At 37.7% G+C, this 22,459-nt stretch overlaps 1 protein-coding gene across 1 annotated transcript; it reads left to right on the top strand.

The window, feature by feature from the left end:
* The first annotated feature begins 12,814 nt into the window (after positions 1–12,814).
* On the top strand, positions 12,815–13,549 carry LOC149068709 (uncharacterized). Its single transcript, XM_089251203.1, has one exon. The coding sequence runs from the start codon at positions 12,815–12,817 to the stop codon at positions 13,547–13,549; it is 735 nt and encodes a 244-aa protein (XP_089107329.1).
* The last annotated feature ends 8,910 nt before the right edge of the window (positions 13,550–22,459 follow it).

Here is a 22,459-nt window from a genome sequence, read left to right on the forward strand (position 1 = left end):
TAATACCGTTATTTTGATTCATACTTTAATAAATGTCATATAACTTTAAATTTATACGATTTTCATAACATTGCACATTAAAACTGACTCCTCTTAAGTCGTCACTCCGCTTAAGCCGTCATAATTTTTCGATAACTTGAGGTGACGACTTATCGAGGTTTTACTGTATATGGCATCCATATTTATTATGGGCATCTTTTTCTCAGCCAACTCGTTGGGCATTTTTCCTGTTGTGGTCTTGTATTTGTGTTTGTTATGGTTTCCCTTGTGTGTGTGTGTGGGGGGGGGGCGACGAGAGGAAAGATATTTCCAAAGAAGAGGGCGATGGAACGAAAAGTTTCAGAAACTATACTCTTAGGTGGAAGCATATGCAGAAGACAATATACTCTATCTCAATTCTTCACTATTACTTTTCTTGATTTTTATCTCATAGCAACATTGTCCATGGCACTTCAAAGCAATTTACTATCGATTGAATTAGATAGGTGACTTTCCTTTTCAAAATATATGGCAAAAATATTTCACTGAATTGTGTGTGAATTTATTGTCAAATAACTTCATTACTCGTAACTTGAATATTCTTTGGGTGTTCCGAGTGTAGCCAAAAAACGTGCTGGGCATCGATTCCTTAAATGATAATGCTGAAAAATATATTTTGCGAGTATACTTTTTCCCACAAACATAATCCTATTGCAGACAAAGATGCATATGAAAGACCGTCTCCTTTGATGGTCAGTTGATTAATAGAAGAAATTTGGGAAATTATTACTTTTCATTGTTGCATAAATAGAAGATTTCGTCCTTATGATTATCAGTTGAACGTATCGTTTCATTGTGGTCGTTCATTGTTGTAACAACAATGATATTTTTATTCCTCTTTCTATATAAAGAGCCGCAGTTACGGTTTCGGTTGCCGGTTAGTTGACTCTCTCCAACTTTTGAAAAAGTTTTATTCTCAAATAATTTTGGGGGATCTATGTCTCTTCGTTGAGCTGTTGGATTGGAGCCTGGGTAAAATGCGTGGTGAAGAACCTCGGGTTCGATAAGATGCCTCTTTGCATTTATCGATGAACGTGGTTGTCGAAGCGGTGGTCTGGATACAGAGGTTAGCCATAGTCCGATCCTTGATATGTATGTGGCCAATAATCTCAACTCCTTCTGGTCCGTCATGAAAGGGGAAGGCTTTGGCTGATTGAAGGAGCGTTCCAAAGCTTTGGCTACCGTTGGTAATCGTGATGCACATATGTTGTCTGTAGCCCCGTTTGTTCGACTCCTAACGGTGTCCCGTGTTCCAAGAAGACTGGGAAGGCTGAGCCGAAAGAGAGCCCATCCGTATTTTATTTGAGGGTTAATTTCAAAAGGTGAGTCGACCAACCGGCGGGGCCTGACCGAAAGAATGGTGCTGACTAGACCTGTTAGTGATTTCTGGACCGTCGGGTCCTTATGAGCAGATAAGCAACCGAAAACAATAAGGAGAAAACATTCAACCACATCATTGATGACGCAAAATATGAACTCCTGATGTTTTTTTCATTTTCAGCATTTTAATGCATTTGTTAGCATAAGTTGATAAATATATTTTTTTAAAATAAAAAAAAATTCAAACACTAAAATTAAATTTGATGTATATTTAAAATTAATGTGTAATATAGAGTTCTATTATGAAGAAAAGCTACTTATATAGCTACTTAAAGCTACTTATAACTTTATACTAACAGTTGCTCTGTTAGTCTATGGGGATTCTTCTTCATGTTGGAAATTTTTTTGGGTGAAAATTTCTGTTTTTCTGTCTTTTTGTATGTCACCGGGATCCACGTTTGCTGTAAGTAACCTAATCACAAATTTTAGGATTCTTTCTCTTGGTGTTTAGTATGTATAATATTAAAAACAAAAATTCATCAAATATTCTTGTGACTATCAAATACAAATACAAACACAAATACAACGCCACAACAGGCAAAATGTCCAACGAGGTGGCTGAGAAAAAGATGCCCATAAAAATATGGATGTCATATATTTCAAAAATACAGCAACCCAATTAAAAATGCAATTAATAAAAATTATAAACAATATATACACGTGATAAAATATTATACAATGCCCATAAAGAATACTTATGGTTGTCTTAATCTAAGAATGGATAGCTTCTCGATTTACCCCAACATGTTTATCGTATTTCTTTTTAAACGTGTCAATTGTGTTACAATTTACTACCTCCTGTAAGCTATTCCATTTATTAACAACCCTATTGGAGAAAAATTCCCTGCGACATCATAACCTTGCATTGTCCCTCACCAATCGATACTGGTGTCCCCTTGTAAAAGCAGTCGATTGGCGGTGTACTAAAAATTCATGGTCCATCCTATCCATTCCATTGAAAATTTTGAACACTTCGATAATATCTCCTCGACACCTGCGTTCATCCAATGTAAACATATTCAAAAAATGAAGTCTCTCATCATAACTCAAGCCTCGTGTGCCAATAAGGACACGCCTAACTCTTCTCTGCACCCCTTCAACCAAGTCTATGTCCCTTTCTGTAGGTATGATCTCCAAAACCTTACAGCATACTCCAGTCCAGAACAAACTAAGCCTCGAAAAAGCGGAAGAATGACTTTAGGAGAACGCGAAGAGACCGTTTTGAAAATGAGACCAAGCATTCTTGCTTTAGTGATTCTTTGCTTTGTTGAATCACTAGTATTGTCATTGTTTAAAATCATTTTATCAACCTTGCGTGTTACAACAATCAGTACCTTCCTTTTTCTTAACTTTATTTCTAATTTTAACCTCTGATTTTAGCATTTCACCCTTAGGGATAGATGTGAATTGGATATTGTCAAAGTCCTTTTTTAAATTTGCTGACTGTGTTTACAACATTCCAGATTCATCGAATCAAAATTATCAAAATACTTTTCTTTATCCTCCTTCCAAGAGGTCTCCCATCACATAAAATCAGCAATCACTATTAAATCAAACTCTTTTGCCAAGTTGCATTTATCACCCCAATGTGATTTAAGCTATCACTCTCATTTTTTATCTCCTTGACATAACTCAATAACAAATCCTGAAATTCACTCCGAATCCCACATGTCTTACTAGCACAGATGCTAATTGGCATAATTTTTTCACAATCAATAGATCAGAACTCGCATATGGATAAATTCGGTCCATTTTTAGCATGTGCGAATCACTTACCTTGATCTCAGCAGCAGCAAATCCATCAGTAAGAGAAACATAACAGGGAGAAAAAATAGCAAAAAGAGGAGTGGACGTAAGCACTGGGGGGGGGGGGCGGGGGGAAACACAATTTCAGCAACCGGAACGATGAAAAAGCACAGTAGCTAAAGGACCTTATTCACCGACATGGTTTAAATTGTAGTCACAATTTTTTGATAGGAGATCGACACGGATTGGTTAAATTCAGGTTTTTAACCAATCTATGTTGATTTCTTATCCAAAAATTGTGACTACAGTTTAAACCAGTGATTCCCAAAGTGGGCGTTAGCACCCCCTTGGGGGCGATGAAATGTTCCAGGGAGGCGGTAGAAGGTACGGGTATGTAGTATCCTATGGGTTAGATTGCGTTGGGAGATGAAAATTTCTGAAGGGGCGATGGGACAAAAAATTTTAGGAAACTATGGTTTAACCATACCCGTTTCCCAACCTTTTTCTTGTCCCCCATCGCCCCCTTCTTCAGAAATTTTTTTCTCCCATCGCAATCTAACCAATAGAATCCTATGTATATCCGTAGCTCCTACCGCCCCCTCCCCCCCGGAACATACCATCACCCCGACGTTGGGAATCACTGGTTCAACCCATGTCGGGGTGAATAAGGCCCTAATCCGATTTCCCAAGACAATTCTTTGAACATCGTAGCGTTATGAACTAACACTTCCAAGACGATAACGAAAGAGGCGATATATCAGACCAGACCAGACCAGAATTGAACGTTTCCGTCGCTGCCCAGCCTTTGCAGGCTGTCTGGCGACTTACAGATCACCAGGGGTGGTATGAGAAGGAAAAAGACAAGTTTGTGCATGTGTGTAAGGTATGTAGTGTATGTGTGTGTGTGTAGAGAATGAATGAGCCAGGAGAGTATTGTTTACAAATCTTCGCGAAATGAATGCTCATCGAGATGAAACACAACACAATCGAAGAACAAGGGGGGAAATGTCTTAGGGGAAGCAGCTGATGATATGCTACACAAAAACTCCAACATTATAAATATTTACATAATCGAGAGACACTAACCAGAGATGTTTGAGGTACTGTTGAACCCTCATCAGTCATATAACCATAATCAAGAAAGTCAAAGAAAAAGTTATAATGAAGACATGACACATACCATCTCTGTATTGTAATAACATCAGGTTCAACACGACACGAACCCAATGCACCATTTTATGCAAGCGCAAATTATGAATAAATGAGAAAAATTATTAATTGCGAAAAAAAAAAACATATAAATGCCTCTGAATTGCGATCACAGCATCCGCAATATCAAACAAAACTGATATTAAATTGATAAATTGTTTGGGAAAAAAAAAATCAAAATCATGAAAATGTTCTGAAAATTACATCAATTCGTCACCCAATCCACGCTCAGCAAGTCCATTGGCCTAGAGTGTACTGTGGGTATTCTAGGGTGATAATAGACAATTTCTCTAAGATGCGAGTGTTCAGAAGATCGTAGTCTGTCAAAATGAGCATTTGCAAGCTCCTTGATATAGTCCAAGATTAGTGGTAAGTCAAGATCTTTACGGATGTTTTTTCCTCTCACATACCAGGGGGCTCTGGTAAACTGACGAAGAATGATGTTCTGCTGTGTCTGTAAACGTTTCATATTTGCAAGACTGGCATGAGCCCACACTGGGGCAGCATATGTCAGAATAGGACGAATAATAGTTTTAAAAAGAATTACTTTATTCCTCAACGTTAGCCTGGCCTGTGGGAATGTGATTCTGGATAGCATCCCAACTGCTTGTGAGGCCTTATTTCTTACGTACATCACCTGAGGAGAAAATGAGAGCGACTTATCTAGTATACAACCTAGATATTTGACTTGGAGTTTTCTTATCAACACCGTATTGCCGATGTATATGGGAGTTCTTGGAAACTTGTACCGTCTTGTGAAGAGAATATATTGACATTTTTGATGATTCAACTTTATATCGTTGTCTTGGCACCAGTCCTCAACGTCTTCAGTTGATTCTTGTAAATTTTCAATACATTTTTTCCCTTTTTTGTGATTGGTCAACAGGATGGCATCGTCAGCAAATAGACCAAGCATTCCGCGCTGAGGAGCTGGGAAGTCATTGATGTATAGCGCAAAGAGCAGTGGTCCCAAACAAGAACCCTGCGGGCAGACGCTCTTATTGGTCTAACAGTTGAGAGACAGTTGCCATTTTTGACTTGGAATCTTCGATTGGAAAGGTAACTGTTTAAAAAGATGATGAAATAGTCAGGCAAACCCAGGTCAATTAGTTTGGATAATAAGGTCGTGTGATTCGTTTTGTCGAAGGCCTTACATATATCCAGACAGAGAGCACAGACATGTTCCTTGTAGTTGAACGCAGTCATCACAAACTCGGTAACTCTGTGCAGCTGAGTGACGCAAGAATGCCCCCGCCTGAATCCGTGCTGCTCACTTCGAAGAATGCTGTTGAAGGACAGGAAAGCGTCAAGACGTGAAATATAGATACGTTCAAAGACTTTAGAAATGTTACTGAGTAAGCTGATAGGTCTGAAGTTTTGAGAGAAAAGTGGGTCAGTTCCAGATTTATGAAGAGGTTTGACAATAGAAAGTTTCCAGACATTAGGAAAATAGCTTGTCTGAAGCATGCTATTAAATATATTAGTGAATGATTTGAGGATAGAAAGAGGAAGATTTTTAAGAGCGAGATTTGAAATTTCATCATGACCAGAAGCTTTTTTAGTTTTGAGTTTGTTAATCATGCCCCTGATTTCGTCAACATTGGTCAAACCGGCAGCACCCATTCCGCGCAAGGCATCCGAGCGAACTCTATCCAGGAATTCTTGAACTTTTCCATGATGAGCTGAAGCAATACTTCGAGATTGCAGACTGTTTGGCATGAATTGCTTTTCATAGTTATAAGCAAACGTTTCAACAATCTCTTCATTCGTATACAACAGTTGACCTTGTTCGTTTGTAATTTTGTCCACCGCTGAAGAGGCGATATATTTCTTTATACTTGCATATACACAAATTAATACCTTTATGAAATTTCTAACATTATATATAGTGTTCTCCATAATTTCGAGAATAAGTCAAAAATTGATAAATTTAAAGGAGTTAATATATTCAAATGTGGTTTGCGAAAAATTTATTCTAACAAAGGGGTAATTTTTGATGGGAAAAGTAGTTGAGATCCTTGTCAATAGAGAGCGCTGCATGAAAAAAGTCACGAAATATGCAAATCGCAGTCCTATGAAATACAAGGTATACGGCAAAAATTTCCACTTTTTACCAGTACCAAAAAAAATCACTTCTTGGCAATAACCTTTTTTTGTAAACGGCATTCGAAAATACCAATTCCTTCAATTTTTATGAATTTACAGAAATATAAAAACGTCCGACGGGATTATTATGGGTCACAAAAAATAATTACAAATATTAATATTTTGAGCACCAATATAGGCCAGGAATGACATTAAAAATCCCGCAAGCCTAACGTTTTGAACTGACGTCATTCAAACAGCACAAGATTAGATACAATCACTTAGCTACGTATAAGGAAAGCTTTCCCTATAGCTCAGTGGATACAATGCAGACAGAGAACGAGAGAAAAACTCTGAATGCAATTAGATTATGATGGCGTGAATACAAGGATTCTCAAAGCTTTCAGCATTAAGAATATTGATTACATTTCTGACTTTATAAATGAATCTATTTTACTCAACAATAATTTCCTTATCCTTTGAAATGTAGTACAATTATTCTTGTTTCTATAGTAGGATATAGAAATATATTAAATAACTACCGCCCTATTTCTATTCTTCCTATCTTTTCTAAATTAATCGAAACTGCGGTGAAAAATAGACTACTAACTTTTTTAAACAACAGTAAATTTTTTGTCCCCAATCAGTATGGTTTCTTGGGAAATCGAGGTACCGAAAATGTTTTAATAGAATTTGGTAGGGTTGTCTACAAAAGTATTGACCAAAATAGACAAACTGTTTCTCTCTTCCCTAACACCTCAAAAGCATTTAAAAACGTCAATCACGAGATCTTACTTAATAAATTATCTAACGCTGGTGTTAAAGGTGAAATGTCACAATGGTTCACGTCTTATCTAAACGGCAGAAAACAGAGAGTTCAGATAAATAACTCTTTTAATGAATACACAACTATAAAAAAAGGAGTTCCTCAGTGCTCTATTTTAGGTCCGATTCTTTACATCATTTTTACTAATGATTTTTGTACGCTGCAACTCTTCGGTAGTAACATAGGCGATGATTCCGTGAATCTCTATTCCTGTACTGTTGTACATTCGCTTAATCCTGTCTTGATGTACATTCGCTCAAAAGGCAGGTTGAACACGATCTTCTAATAATCAATGATTGGTTCAATAATAACGACAGGGAATTGAATCTCGAAAAAACTAAATTTATTTATTACAGTTTGATTTGGAATAGCATTTCAGACGTAGTACTCAAATCACATCTTACAGACTGCTCAAGAAATGATTGCAACCACCCTAATGTAAATAGAGTTTTTCTTGGAAATATCTTGGAATCCAGTTAGACTCAAACTTGAAATGGAAATCTCACGTTACTATACTAACCAAAAAACTTAGATATTTTCTCTGCAGGTTCTATCATCTCCATAAAATTGTCCATCCTTCCTTTTTAAGAACTTTATACTACGCATGGATACAATCTTCATCACAGTATAGAATAACAACTTGGGAATGCGATTATAAAACCAACCTACTTCATATCATAACCTCTCAAAATAGATTTCTTAAACTTTTAAATCATTCGGTTTTTTTACTTCTGCTGCTACCGTCAAATACATCTTGGGTTTTGCGATACTTGGTTGTCTACAAATCGATATTGACAATTCATAAAAATAAGAATTTATGCTCTCCTAAAAAACTTATTTCTCTGAGGAGGCCTGGTGAAATATTTGAAATACCTTTACATAGAAAAGGTATAGGTTGGCAGATAACATTGGCTCTGACCCAAAATCATTTTTTCGATACGTCAATAATGGGAGTAAGGGGACAGTTGGCCCCCTCTCGATAGGAGGCTCTAGGGTAGTGAGCAATGTAGGCATGTGTAGTGCTTTCAATGACTTTTTCGCGTCGGTTTTCAATGGAGATAATGATATTCTATATACGGGTGTTGCATGGGGTAATAAAACCCTCAACGATATTCAAGTAAAAGACGTGGAGGTCCTAAATCTTCTAAGAAATGTATGTGCAAGCAAAGCACCAGGAGAAGATGATATCTATCCCAGGGTTCTCAGGGAATGTGCTAATGAATTGTTGGGGGCCAGTCGCACAGATATACAGGATTAGTGTTGCTGAGGGTATCGTCCCGAGAAATTGGAAACTGGCTAACGTTGTTCCGATATTTAAGAAGGGTAGTAGAGAAGCGGTGTCAAATTACCGTCCAGTGAGTTTGACGAGCTCCCTCTCGAAAATTTTGGAAATTATCATCAAAAGGCAGTTTGTGAAGTGGATAGACGAGAATAATGTATTGTCGGATAATCAGCATGGGTTCAGGAAGGGGAAGGCATGTGTAACTAACCTCCTTTGCTTCTATGATTACGTGACTAAGGCTTTGTGTAAGAGCAGAAATGACGACGTTGTTTACCTTGATTTCCAGAAGACATTCGATCGGATCCAACATGGCAAACTCTTGAATCGTTTACACGAGATTGGAATTGGGGGCAACTTGCTGAATTGGATAGAATCGAATTGCTGAATTGGTTAAGACATAGGTCGCAACGAGTTATGGTGAACGGGGAATTCTCTGGTTGGATAGACGTCACAAGTGGAGTTCCTCAAGGAAGTGTCCTTGGCCCCATACTTTTTTCACTTTTTATCGACAAACTCGATCAGGGTATCGATGGGATTACTAGCAAATTCGCAGATGATGTGAAGCTAATGGGGGTAATCGAGAATGAAACCGATAGGGAGTTGCTCCAGACCAACTTAAACAGTACTGCAGCATAGGCAAATGAATGGAGCATGACGTTTAGCGTAGATAAGTGCATGGTCGCTCATTTTGGTTCGAACAACCCACGGTTCTCTTACTAGTTGAATGGTGTCACTATCCCGGATGCAACTAGGGTCACCGATTTGGGAATTCTCATTGACGAGCAGCTTAGGTTTTCTGAACATTGTTCAGCGGTGGTCAAAAAATCGAATACAATGCTTGGTCGCATTTTCAAAAAGGTCTCTTCGCGTTCTCCTAAAGTCATTCTTCCGCTTTTTCGAGGCTTAGTTCGTTCTGGACTGGAGTATGCTGTAAGGTTTTGGAGACCATACCTACAGAGGGACATAGACTTGGTTGAAGGGGTGCAGAGAAGAGCTACGCGTGTCCTTATTGGAACACGGGGCTTCAGTTATAAAGAGGGACTTCATTTTTTGAATATGTTTACATTGGACGAATGCAGGTGTCAATGAGATATGATCTAAGTGTTCAAAATTTTCAATGGGATGGATAGGATGGACCATGAATTTTTAGTACACCGCCAATCGACTGCTTTTACAAGGGGACACCAGTATCGATTGGTGAGGGACAATGCAAGGTTATGATGTCGCAGGGAAGTTTTCTTTTATAGGGTTGTTAATAAATGGAAAAGCTTACCCCCCGGAGGTAGTAAATTGTAACACAATTGACACGTTTAAAAAGAAATACGATAAACATGTTGGGGTAAATCGAGAAGCTATCCATTCTTAGAATAAGACAACCATACGTATTCTTTATGGGCGTTGTATAGTATTTTATCACGTGTATATATTGTTTATAATTTGTGTTAATTCACAAATCTTTATTTTTTACAAATTTTATAATTTTTTTTTGTAAAAAAAAATAATTCACTTCGTTCACATTTTTTCGTCCAAGATGATGCACGGTGTAATCGTCTGCACACACAATTTTTTTCCAGAATTTTATTGCTACATTTTATGTAATAAATCACAATTTCCCCGGACTTGCTTTTTCCTAGAAGCCATCTTAAAATTTAAAAAAAACCCTGAGAATTCATTTTAAGGTCTGCCTTCTGATGAAAGCCGCCAAACTTCGTGTCCACCGTATTTCTAACTCAACAGTTATACAATCGTTAATTCAGGGCTTAACAAGCACCACCTAAAATATGGGTCATATGATTACCTCACCGTTAATTATTGCTAGAGCCCGGAAGTTTAGGCAAAATGCCATAAATGCCTTATTTTGTCTGTTTTCAAACTTTTTGGTAAAATGCCCTTTTTTTAAATTTCCGTGCCATAAATGTCTATTTTAACATAGTTTTAAGTTTATTAGTGAACTTCAGAGTCCCTATAAAACTTTGATACTTTGAGCATTCAGAACAATTGCTCTTTTTAAGAATCTCCAACTCTCAGTGTTCATTACCATCAGAACCCCCCCCCCCCAGTCACATTTAGACCAGAACAAATGATGTTAGAGATTGGTGTTGCCCTGCATTAATTTTGCTTTGACCTGATGGTGTTAGACCTTAATGATTTTGTTCCAGATGAACCCAGCCCTTGTTAAAAAGACAGGAAACTTAGAATTTTTTTTGTTTCTCCACATGCTTCACATAACATGTCTCACTCAGGCATTGGACTGCGGTCACGAACGGCGGGCTGAGGTCATGAATTGACGTCATGGCTCACACAAGGCGGAGAAGGAGCAGATAGGATTCGGCCCCATGATGTTTTGATTTTATTTTTTGCACCGCAAATGCACTGAAAAAAACTATGGCTATTTATTAAAAATATATATTTAGTATTCGATTAAATTGGCTAGACTCTCTCTCAGGGTTGAATGGCAGATGTGTCACACCGGGCCCCGCGCTTACAGGAGTCCCTTATACATGGTAATATTCTTTTTACAAAAACATAACAAGATATTCATGTTTCAACTATAGAAATGATAATGATTATTCCAAATAATACAATAAATAAACGAGAATTATTCGAAACTGTAGGGAGCCCCACAGATCATTTTTCTCTACCGGCTCTGCGTCTGGTAATGGTGCCCTGGAATTGGTCTGATCCTGAGGGTCTACTAACATTTTATTTTGGGCTTGAAATCACTTTAACTTGGATAATAATGCAGTTATTATAAAATATAATTAAAACAATAAATGTGGATTAAGTGCAGCCGATTTTTCAGCTAGTTTTTGGACCCTTAATACCTTAGTTTTTAGTTATTTTATCTTCCTTATAAAAATTATAAATGTCTTTTTTGTTACTTATTTTAGGCATTTTTATTGCATTTTGCCTGCCTATTTCGACCAGTTTTAGTACCTGAATTTCCGGGCTCTATAATTATTACGTACCATTATTATTCCCTAATATTAATAACGCACACATAAAACAGATCCTCTCATGTAAGAAAACAAAGAAAAATAATTTCGACCATAAGTGAACGCAGTTGTAAAATTGCAAACAGCAGGCCCCGGTTAATCGGATATCAACGATTCCAGCACACAATATCCAATTATGCGGGGGAACAATAAAATTTCCATTTTACAACGTTTGTATAGTTTGCATATCGAAAACTCTTATGAGGGATAAATATTACTAAAGCTTCTCGAATAATTCTGACACCAAAATCGAAATGAAAATTATATTTAATTGGAATGATCACTATATCTAAGATTTTTCAATTTTCATTTGGAAAGCTAGCGTCCTCTATTGGCTCAACAGAGAACAAAAATATAGTAATTAAATTTACGTATTGAAGACAACTCGAATACTTGGTTTATGCACAATTCTTAACAATATCGTTGTAGCGAAAATCTCGTTTCAACGAATACTTTAGTAGTCACCCGGGTAAGTTTGCGCGCACAGGAACACGCATTTCAGAAAAAATAAATTCCTTCATAACGAAGTGCTTTTTTCTCCGGTCACTTGGAGTTTGTTATGACGGGATTGAATTAAGCAGGGAAATGCTCGTAAAATTTTCATAAAAGAGGGGAAATTTAATATTATCTCTAAGGCCGGGATTACACTATGAAATTTTGATAAAAGATCTTTTACAAAACTGAAGAAATTCAACCAATAAGAGCATTACATTCGAGAAAATTCCACCGGTGATCTTATTGGTTGAATTTCTCGTGTTTTATCAAAGAGCTTTTACAAAACTTTTATAGTGTAATCCCGGCCTCACGGGAGAAATTTTGGTGCCGGAGGATTTTCTCAGTTTTAGGTGTCTGACTACGTTGGAACGTCATTTTGGAAGAAAATATCGACTTTTATGTATATTTTTAAAATTTTTAGAAAAAGACCTTTTCGTTGTGACACCAAAGCAGGCCTTGTTTTGATTATGTGACGCTTATAGAATCGGAGTTACATCCACTTAAGTATTTCGTTTTTACATTCAAGTAATTCGTGAATAAAAATTTCAAACGTGGTTTACGAAGAATGCTATTTTTGACATTTTACTTGAGTTTGAAACATGATGTCTAAAAATCTACTCAGTGTATCATTACGAAATTTTAACATACAGTAAAACCAGTAAACCCCTCGGTAAACCAGTATCCCGAGGTTTCCATTTCGTATGCACTGGCAATACCGGCACTCCAAAGCAAGCGGCCTCGCGGAAAAATACATGGATGTGTGATTTCTGCAGGTCTTTTGAAAGTGCGATATTTTCGAGATTGGAACCAATGTTTGCGGCTTTCAAGATGGAGATTTTGAAGGAGATCGAAGACAACTCGCAAAAGCTGGAAGAAATGAAGGAGTCAATTGAGATCTACCGGGGTCAAATACACGAATTGCAAGTGTCAACCGATGAAATACGTTCAAAACAAGAATCCCTTTCTCGGAATCAGGCATCGCTGGAAGTTCAAGTAATTGGCTTGATTTGCCAACTAAATGACCTGTCACAGTATTGCCGGAATCGGAATATAGAGATTTCTGGAATTCCACGCACGAAAGATGAAAATGTGAAGACTATCGTGTCCACGATCGGACAGAAAGCTGGACTTGAGGTATCGGAGATGGACACTGATGTCGCGCACCGGATCAGAAACTACGGTGACCAACAACCTGACAAAATCGTTGCACAATTCCGTTCACGGGACATTCGAGATGCCTACATTACCGCATCACGAAAAATGCGTTTGACGGCGAAAGACATCCATGTCGCCTTCTCAGAGCAACAGCGAGTGGTCATCAACGAGCACCTCACGCAGCAGAATAAACTACTTCTCAAGGAGGCCAAGGAAGTTGCGAAACAGAAGGGTTATACTTTCGTGTGGGTCAAAGATGGTAAGATTCTAATGAGAAAGCAATCAGGTGATCGATCATTTCGCGTAGTGAATTCAGATATATTGAAAAATTTGTAACTCAGGTATGTGATTGATTTTGCTTGTTTTTTTTTTAAAAATGGATCAGAATTTGACATTTTCTACAGTTGATGATTTCAACATATTTTGTTATGACAATATAAATAATCATACCATGGCCCATTTAAATATACGTAGTTTACATGCAAATTTTGACATCTTTGTAGCATATTTAGATCAGCTTGATATAAAACCCTCAATAATAATACTCAGTGAAATCTGGATCTCTGAATGCGAAACTTCGTTTTACAAGATACATGGGTACAGAAGTTTATTTAAATGTGGAAATATAAATCGCTCTGGTGGTATAGCACTATTTTTTTCTGAAAGTATAATTTTTAATAAGTTGCATTTAAATGAGATGACATGTGTTGATTCGCTGTTGGTTGATTGTACTCACGGAAAATACAAATTTATTTTATTAAGCATTTATAGGTATCACATGTATTCTATTGACACATTCATAAACGAAATTAATTATTTGCTTGATTATAAACGAGATAAAGATATGTATTTGATCGGTGACTTAAACATTGATATTTTAAGATCTGAAGACTTAAATATTTTTTTCCTATGTGAATTTGATGTCAAGATCTGGATTTGAATCGTTAATTAATTCTCCAACTAGAGAAACCGATGAAACGTCAACTTGCATAGATCATATTTTTTGTAGATCCAGGAATTTAAATTAAAAAAAAAACTGTACTTCTCGATTTGTGCATAACTTGATCATAAAATGGCTTTATTTTATTTAGAAACAGATCATGACAGCAATGACTCAAATTGTGAAACAAGGTGCTTTACCTATCTTGATAAAAATCAATTGATTGATCTTGTAAAAATGGTTACGTGGGATACTGTTTACAGTCGTGAATCTGCAAACTCGGCAATGAATACTTTCTTGGATTTAATTAAGAATCGTGTTGATGCTTCTACTCGAGTAAAGTATAATAAAAGGATAAGAAAACCCTGGATTACGAAAAAAATTTATGATAAAATTAAACATAGATTATTGAAAGAAATTAAAAAGGAACCGTTTGATATTGAGCTGCGATATAATTTCAAGACATTTAGAAATATGTTAAACAATGAGATAAAACAAAATAAGAATGACTATTATACTTCAGCATTTATTCAAGCAAACGTTGATTCAAAATCTCAATGGAATTTAATTAACAAATTGGTGGGGATAAATATAGCATCATTGACACGGTTTTTACTGAAACAACTTGTGAAATAACGAATCCAATTGATATTGCTGAATGTTTTAATGACTTTTTTTCTAATTTTTGTAACATTGATGTTCCTAATAATTGTAATTCATTAAATTGTTCAAATTTAAATTTTTTTGATAAATCCTTTTTTATATACCCTACGGATAGTCATGAAGTATTGAGTATAATAAATTCTTTACACTCCAAAAAATCGTCAGGATTTGACAAAATTAATTCCATAACATTGAAGTGCATTGCACCATACGTCAGTGATGTCTTATCGTTTATTTTTAATTCAAGTTTTATCACTGGCGAATTTCCAGAGTGCCTGAAACTTGCAATCGTTTCTCCAATACACAAGAAAGGGGACAAAAAGAATGTCAATAATTACAGACCGATTTCTTTACTATCTGTCTTCTCAAAGGTCATAGAAAAAATAATTAAATCCAGAATAATTAAATTTCTTGACAGCATTAATTTTTTTAGTGAGAACCAATTTGGATTCAGAAAGGCAAAAAGTACAGAGGACGATCTTTTTAATTTTCTTTCAAATGTGTATATAGCAGATAACAATAATTGTAAAGTTGCGTCATTATTTTTAGATATCAGCAAAGCTTTTGATACCGTGAATCATAGTATTCTTCTAACCAAACTAGAATATGCAGGAATTCGGGGTTTGCCATTTAAATTTTTCAAAACATATCTTACTAACAGAGTTCAAAGTGTGAAAGTAAATTCCGTTTTGAATTCTAAAAGACAAATTACATCTGGTGTACCTCAAGGATCAGTACTTGGACCTATTTTATTTCTAATATATATAAATGACCTGTGTAACTTTAATTTGAAAGGAAAAATCACTGCTTTTGCTGATGATTTGGCTCTTTGTTACTCTGAAAGCTCTTCAATCAACTTGAGGAATAACATGCAAAATGATCTTAACTCAATAAATATCTGGTTTAGAAATAATAATTTAAAATTAAATACAGATAAAACTAAATATATGTTATTTGGTTCTGGTACTTTCGATGATTTCGGTGCCCTAAAATATCATAGTATGACAGATGGCTGTATCTCGGATTGTATGTGCACAGTTGTAAATAGAGTAGACACCTTTAAGTATTTAGGGATTTTTTTAGATTCAAAACTATCCTGGAAAACACATATTAATTATTTGAGTGTAGAATTAAATCGGAACATTAGGAAATTTTATTTTATCAGGAATAAATGTTCCCAATCCATTTTAAAACTTCTTTATTTTGCGTTTGTAGAATCTAGATTGAGTTACGGCATTACATGTTGGGGTGGGACGTACTTCAGCAATCTTTCTTCACTTTTTGTCACACAGAAGTCCTTCATCCGTATCATTCTGAGTAAAAATAGACTCACGCATACATTTCCACTTTTCAATCAATTAAAGCTACTCCCTCTGCAACACTTGTACGTTTATAAAATACAAATACAAATACAACGCCACAACAGGCAAATTGCCCAACGAGGTGGCTGACTTAAGAACATCATGGATCCCCGAGCCCCTACCTACTACTGTTACACCCCCCTTCCCCACGGAACCCCCCAACGAATCGGCACATGCGGGAATGTGCGTGTACGTGTAGTGCAACCTGACGTAAAGTTTGTTTCTGTGTAATGCTTGTTATGCGTAGTGCTGTCATCTGCCCCCAGTTTTACTAACTATGAGTGAAGTGTTATGGTTGAATGATTTACCGTTGTAGGACTGTTGCTCTCTGTGGCGAGACTTTTTAACGGGGAGATCGACTCGCATTCACGCCTTGAAGTTGGGAACCACAGAAAACCAACTTCAGCCGACCACCACTATGGGGTTCGAACCCGGATCCTCGCATCACGAGTCCGGCACTATAACCACTCGACCACCACAGCGGCTAAATGGCACCAACCTGGCGTTGACGAAAACCCGGCCCGTTAATTCTTTTTTTTCTTATTTTTCGACATTTCTTGTCTTCTTCAAGGAGAAAAATGATGTTCCGGCTTGAACATGAGTTTGAACATTTTAATTGGAGAAATCCCCGCCTTGCCGGCCCGAAGGGCGGACAGCACCACTGTACACTCGTACAACACCAATTGGCTAACTTGAAGCCGTCAAGGAAGCACTGCACACGGACCACATGCGAGTTACACACACCAAGCTGGCACCTAAAAAGTTTAAAAATGTTTTATAAAAGAAGTGGCCATCTCAATCTGAAATTACATAAGTCTGGAATGCAATTTAGACGTCATTCTATACAGGTACCAAGGCCAAACAAAACTCGTTTCCAAAAATTTTTCCTTTATTTAGCTCCCAAAATATTTAATTTACTTCCTCAGTTAATAAAAGAACAATCTTCACGTACATCTTTTTTTGTCAATTTGAAATCGTGGTTGTTAACTCAAGAAGATTTAAATTATCTGTTTGATATTGTAATGTAATCTCCTTTTATTTTGCATACGGTGCTAAATGCCAAATGTTTTTGTTTATCAATTCCATTCCTGTTGCCACTTATTTCTTGGTGTTATATGTGTGTGTGTTTTTTTCTTCTCTCGTTATTTATTTATGCCGACAGATATGTATCGGATATTGTTTTGTGGGCTCACAAGCTTGCTTAGCCCCTAAATGTTTTTTAACTATGTGCAAAAATCTTAAATAAAGGAAATTTGAATTTCATAGACGCGGGACAAAAACATTCGTCCGTAAAACAGGGGTGGCCGTATCAGAGGGAATTTTCTGTTGAAACTAAAATACAGTACTCACAATAACTGAAATGGTTCTTTTTATTTGAAAATGAACGAGATTCTGACTAATAAAAGGGGTCATTCAAGTATTACGTCAGCATCTGGGGGGGGGGGTTTGGTTTCGCTGACTTTTGATGACAAATGAATGAATGCCAGGGTCTTTGCCACCGAACTTATCCCGTTGCCGAGATCTCTTCCAGTCCAGCTTCGTGGTAGAGTCTGGAACAAAGTGAGTGTGTACACCTAACAGTCTGAGTGTGTAGCTAGTGTTGTGTATGATATTTCAGTGCTGCCATCTATACTTCAAATTGTGAGTGAAGTGTAATGATTGAATATTTGTAACGTTCACTTATACAAATACAAATCACTAATACAAATACAATGCCACAACAGGCAAATTGCCCAACGAGGTGGCTGACTTAAGAACATCATGGATCCCCGAGCCATTTTTTGGAGGCCCCTACCAACTACTGCTACACCACACATGCACACCCCCCCCCCCGCGGAACCCCCCAACGAATCGGTACATGCGGGAATGTGCGTGTACGTGTAGTGAAAGCTGACGTGAAGTGTTTTGTTTCGCTGTAATGCTTGTTATGTGTAGTGCTGTTATTGTAGGCCTGTTGCTCTCTGTGGCGAGACTTTTTAACTGGGAGATCGGCTCGCATTCGCGCCTTGAAGTTGGGAACCACAGAAAACCAACTTCAGCCGACCACCACTGTGGGGTTCGAACCCGGATCCTCGCATCGCGAGTCCGTCACTATAACCACTCGACCACCACAGCGGCGACTTTTGATGACGGGGGGGGGGGGTTGAAGGTTGTTACGTCATCAACCACCTCTAAGCTGCTGACGGGGGGCAGGGGTCAAAAATGGCTGAAAATCTGCTTACGTAATACTTGAATGGCCCCAAATGTGTTGAAACATAAAAGTCCATAATTATCGCATAGATACGCAATTGACATCATTTCATTATTTTTGTCACACCACGGTCATTTTCTGCACACAAGAGCTAATTAGACCGGGACCTGCAATTTATTGCCGATTGCTAACGGCAGGCTTGTTTTTATTCTCATCGAGATGTTGTTGCGCTAACCCCTCGATTGGGAGCTCCCTGCAGTAGCCATTTTTTGTTTCGGCGGTCATGTCGCCGTTTCTGCTGTACCCCTGTGTCAGGAAAGTTTTCCGACAAAGACGAACCGGGTATCGAACTCGCGACAACTCTAAACATCCTTTGGCAACTTTAGGCGAATATCTCATCGACCTGGGCTACCGCGCTCGCAATTAACATCGTATAAGAAATATTGTACAAAGTTTACATACGGAATTTACAATCGTATCGAAGAAACAGATCAACGGATGGTGAAATATTTTATACGACGAATTTCGGAAATAAAAAAAAAATATACACACATACACCCGCAAATCTCACACATTCGACGCGACGCCCACTCATTGGGCAAACATTCTCTCACGCAAGCATGTGTCGTTATGTCTACTGCAACATATCACTCATCGCTTCTTCGATTCCTCCATGAACACGTGCTGGTGATGATGATGGTGGTGCTCATATCCGCTCTACAGCTACTGCGTTGGAAGGTCATCAATTCTTCAGCAATGGTGGTGGTGCAATATACTCGCTTCACAACCGTCACCTATGATAAAATTGTTGTTTGTATTACTCATCATCACACACCACACCAGCTTTACAAAAGCGTAGCTGATGCACTTGTTTCGTTCTGATATCAGGATTTTTTCAAGGACTAACAGCGTGGTTCCCCATTCTATGAAATAGTTCATTGAAAAACAGAGGAAATATAGTCAGACACGGTTATAACGGCATTGAAAATTCCGCGGAATCTCGTCGTTACAACCGAGGTTGATGTTTCCAAGACTTTTTGACGTAAAACAGGAGTGCGTATATGCAATCTTTTCAGCCCGTGGGCCAGATGTGAGGCATGTTGAGTACTGCAATGGTGGGTTGGTAAGATATGGAGTCAGAGATGAGAAGAGTTCAGGGTACATGGGTTCAAACCCACCCACCTCCAGATAATTTTTTCATTGTGCCGGACTCGTGATGCGAGGATCCGGGTTCGAACCCCACAGTGGTGGTCGGCTGAAGTTGGTTTTCTGTGGTTCCCAACTTCAAGGCGCAAATGCGAGCCGATCTCCCCGTTAAAAAGTCTCGCCACAGAGAGCAACAGTCCTACAACGGTAAATCATTCAACCATAACACTTCACTCATAGTTAAAAAAAACTGGGGGCAGATGACAGCACTACACATAACAAGCATTACACAGAAACAAACTTTACGTCAGGTTGCACTACACGTACACGCACATTCCCGCATGTAGCGATTCGTTGGGTGTTCGTTGGGGGGTTCCGCGGGTGGGGGGTGCATGTGTGGTGTAGCAGTAGTAGGTAGGGCCTCCAAAAAATGGCTCGGGATCCATGATGTTCTTAAGTCAGCCACCTCGTTGGGCAATTTGCCTGTTGTGGCGTTGTATTTGTAATTTGTAATTGTAATTTCTGCAGCTTGCGAGCCAGCAACGATGTATGTATGTATACATGGGGGTGACCATTTGAGACCTGTATCTTACATTTTACGGGGTAATCTATTCCCGCCATTTGGGATTGTTCAGCACTTTTAGCGCTAGTTTGCAACTTTATTAGGCTTTTACAATTTTATGGCAGTAATTGGTAACTATATTTGCCTTTGACAATTCTTTTTTGGATGTAAATGTCAACTTAACTTGCGTGCATGTGTGTGTGTGTGTTCCTTTGACAGTTTTTGACTGTAATTGGCAACTATTGACGTTATAGCAGAGATGCCATTCCAACCGACGTCATTATAACCGAGTTTGACTACATTTAAATCATTGATTGGTTTAACGACTGCTGGTCTCAATATATATCACAGAAATAAGGTCCAAAATCCTGGAACTGAGGCTGTCGAGATCACCTGCCTTTGCCGTCCTTCTCCCGGACATGGGAAAAGAAAAACCCGGGACACTCGAATGAACAAAAGCATGTTCCCACCCACTACTTCATCATTGATCAATGTCTGCCATGTTAAGCAGCAGTTACCGCACCAACATCTGGTCTTGAATATGCAGGCACACACAACACATCTATGTATATCATGTGGTACCATTATTCTTTTTTTTTTTTTTTACATAGAGGGAAAATTCTCGAAAGTTCCTTGCTAATTAGAAGCTGAAATTTTTAAAATCCTGGAAAAAGAAAGTTCCAGGATTTTTCTTTCTCTTCTAATAGTTTTTTTAAAATATTAAATATTAAAAAATGGTTCATTTTCTTGTCGCTGCCACCAGATCACAATGCGAAAAAATAAAAGGCCGGGATTACACTGCAAAAGTTTTGTAAAAGTGCTTTTATAAAACTTTAAAAATACAACCAATAAGCTTATGGATTACATTCGAGGAAATGTAACCAAGTTTATTGGCTGTATTTTTCAAGTTTTATAAGCGCGAATTTTACAAAACTTAAAAAACTCAGCTAACAAGCCTATATTCGCATGAAACCGATACGCTTAATTATTGCATCGAGTTGGAAATTTTTCTGAATTTTTGCGTCATTTTTGGCAATAATCAGCGATGTCCAGTGTTTCCCGCATTTGGAAACCCAATGTCCCATATACATTGACGGTGGTATGTACAGTTGAATCCCGTTTCAACGAATACCGTTATAGCAAAAATCTCGTTTTATATATATATATCTAACACTTTTCTAATCCCCCAGATAAGTTTACATAAAAACAAAATGCATGTTCTTGGAATTCCTTTATAACGAAATTTCATTAGAGCGAAGTGATTTCTTCGGTCACTTGGAGTTCGTTATAACCGAATTCGACTGTATCTCGAAGAAATACGATCAGCTCACTCACACACACATCAATCATGTCATTTGTAACTTTCGCGTAATTTTTTTGGGGCTATTTCAAGTTTTGTAAAATACTTTTTACAAAACTTGAAAAAAACCAATAAGCCTATTGGATACATTCTCTCGAATATAACCAATACGCTTATTGGTTGAATTTTTCGTTTTATAAAATAACTTTAATAAAACTTTTATAATGTAACCACGGCCTTAGTCTGTTTGCCTATCTTGTTCGAGAAGTAAAAATCTGAAATTATCTGGAAAATAATTTCACTTTTCCAGAGAATTAAATGGATGGTTGAAGGCCCAAGCGTTGAATCCCCTAACCAGGCCCCAATTTCACTAAATTGTTAGTTTTCAGATGCCGGGATCGGGTCGTGTGACCCGTGCGGCCACAGGGGACGTCCCTCTGAAGGAGTGCCTAGAAGGACAAAAACAAACAAATCGTACTCCGAAAACATATAATTTCTGTCTACTGTAGGAGGGACGCCAATAGCGGAAAATAACTTTCATTGACCGTAAGAAATGATGGAAAATTATTTCTGTCCTCACTATAGGGGGCGCCACGCGAGGTGAAAGGGCGAAAAGCAAAATTATCAACCAAAATATATTATCCGAGGATGATGTCACTCTCCGCCATCCGTAAGAAGGCTTTAAACAGCTGGTTGATGCATTTCGGTAAAAAAAAAGAAAAATTCAACTGCCCTCTCACCCGGCAAGATAGAGGACGTGGGTTCGTGTCTCCGCAAGAGCAGTTGAATTTTTTTCTCTTTCGTAAATGCATCAGCCAGCTGTTGAAAACATTCGTACAAACTACATTAGGAAAAAATTATTTCTATGAGCTTTAGGATGAGCACCAAATCCAAGATGGAAGGACGCAAACATTATTTTAAATAGAGATGAAAAAAGGCGAGAAACAAATTTTATCGACCAAAAAAATAGTAGGGGAAATTTTTTTCTGTCTAGGACGGGTCCCAAAATCGTTGGGAAAGGACGAAAAAGAAAATGCGAAAAGTCATTGCTGTTAGCAATAGGATGGGCACCGAATCCGCGAT

This window comes from Pholcus phalangioides, unplaced genomic scaffold (genome assembly GCF_987345545.1).
Source record: "Pholcus phalangioides strain wild (caught in Gottingen) unplaced genomic scaffold, Ppha-v1.0 ptg000024l_1, whole genome shotgun sequence".
Classification (NCBI taxonomy): Eukaryota; Metazoa; Arthropoda; class Arachnida; order Araneae; family Pholcidae; genus Pholcus; species Pholcus phalangioides.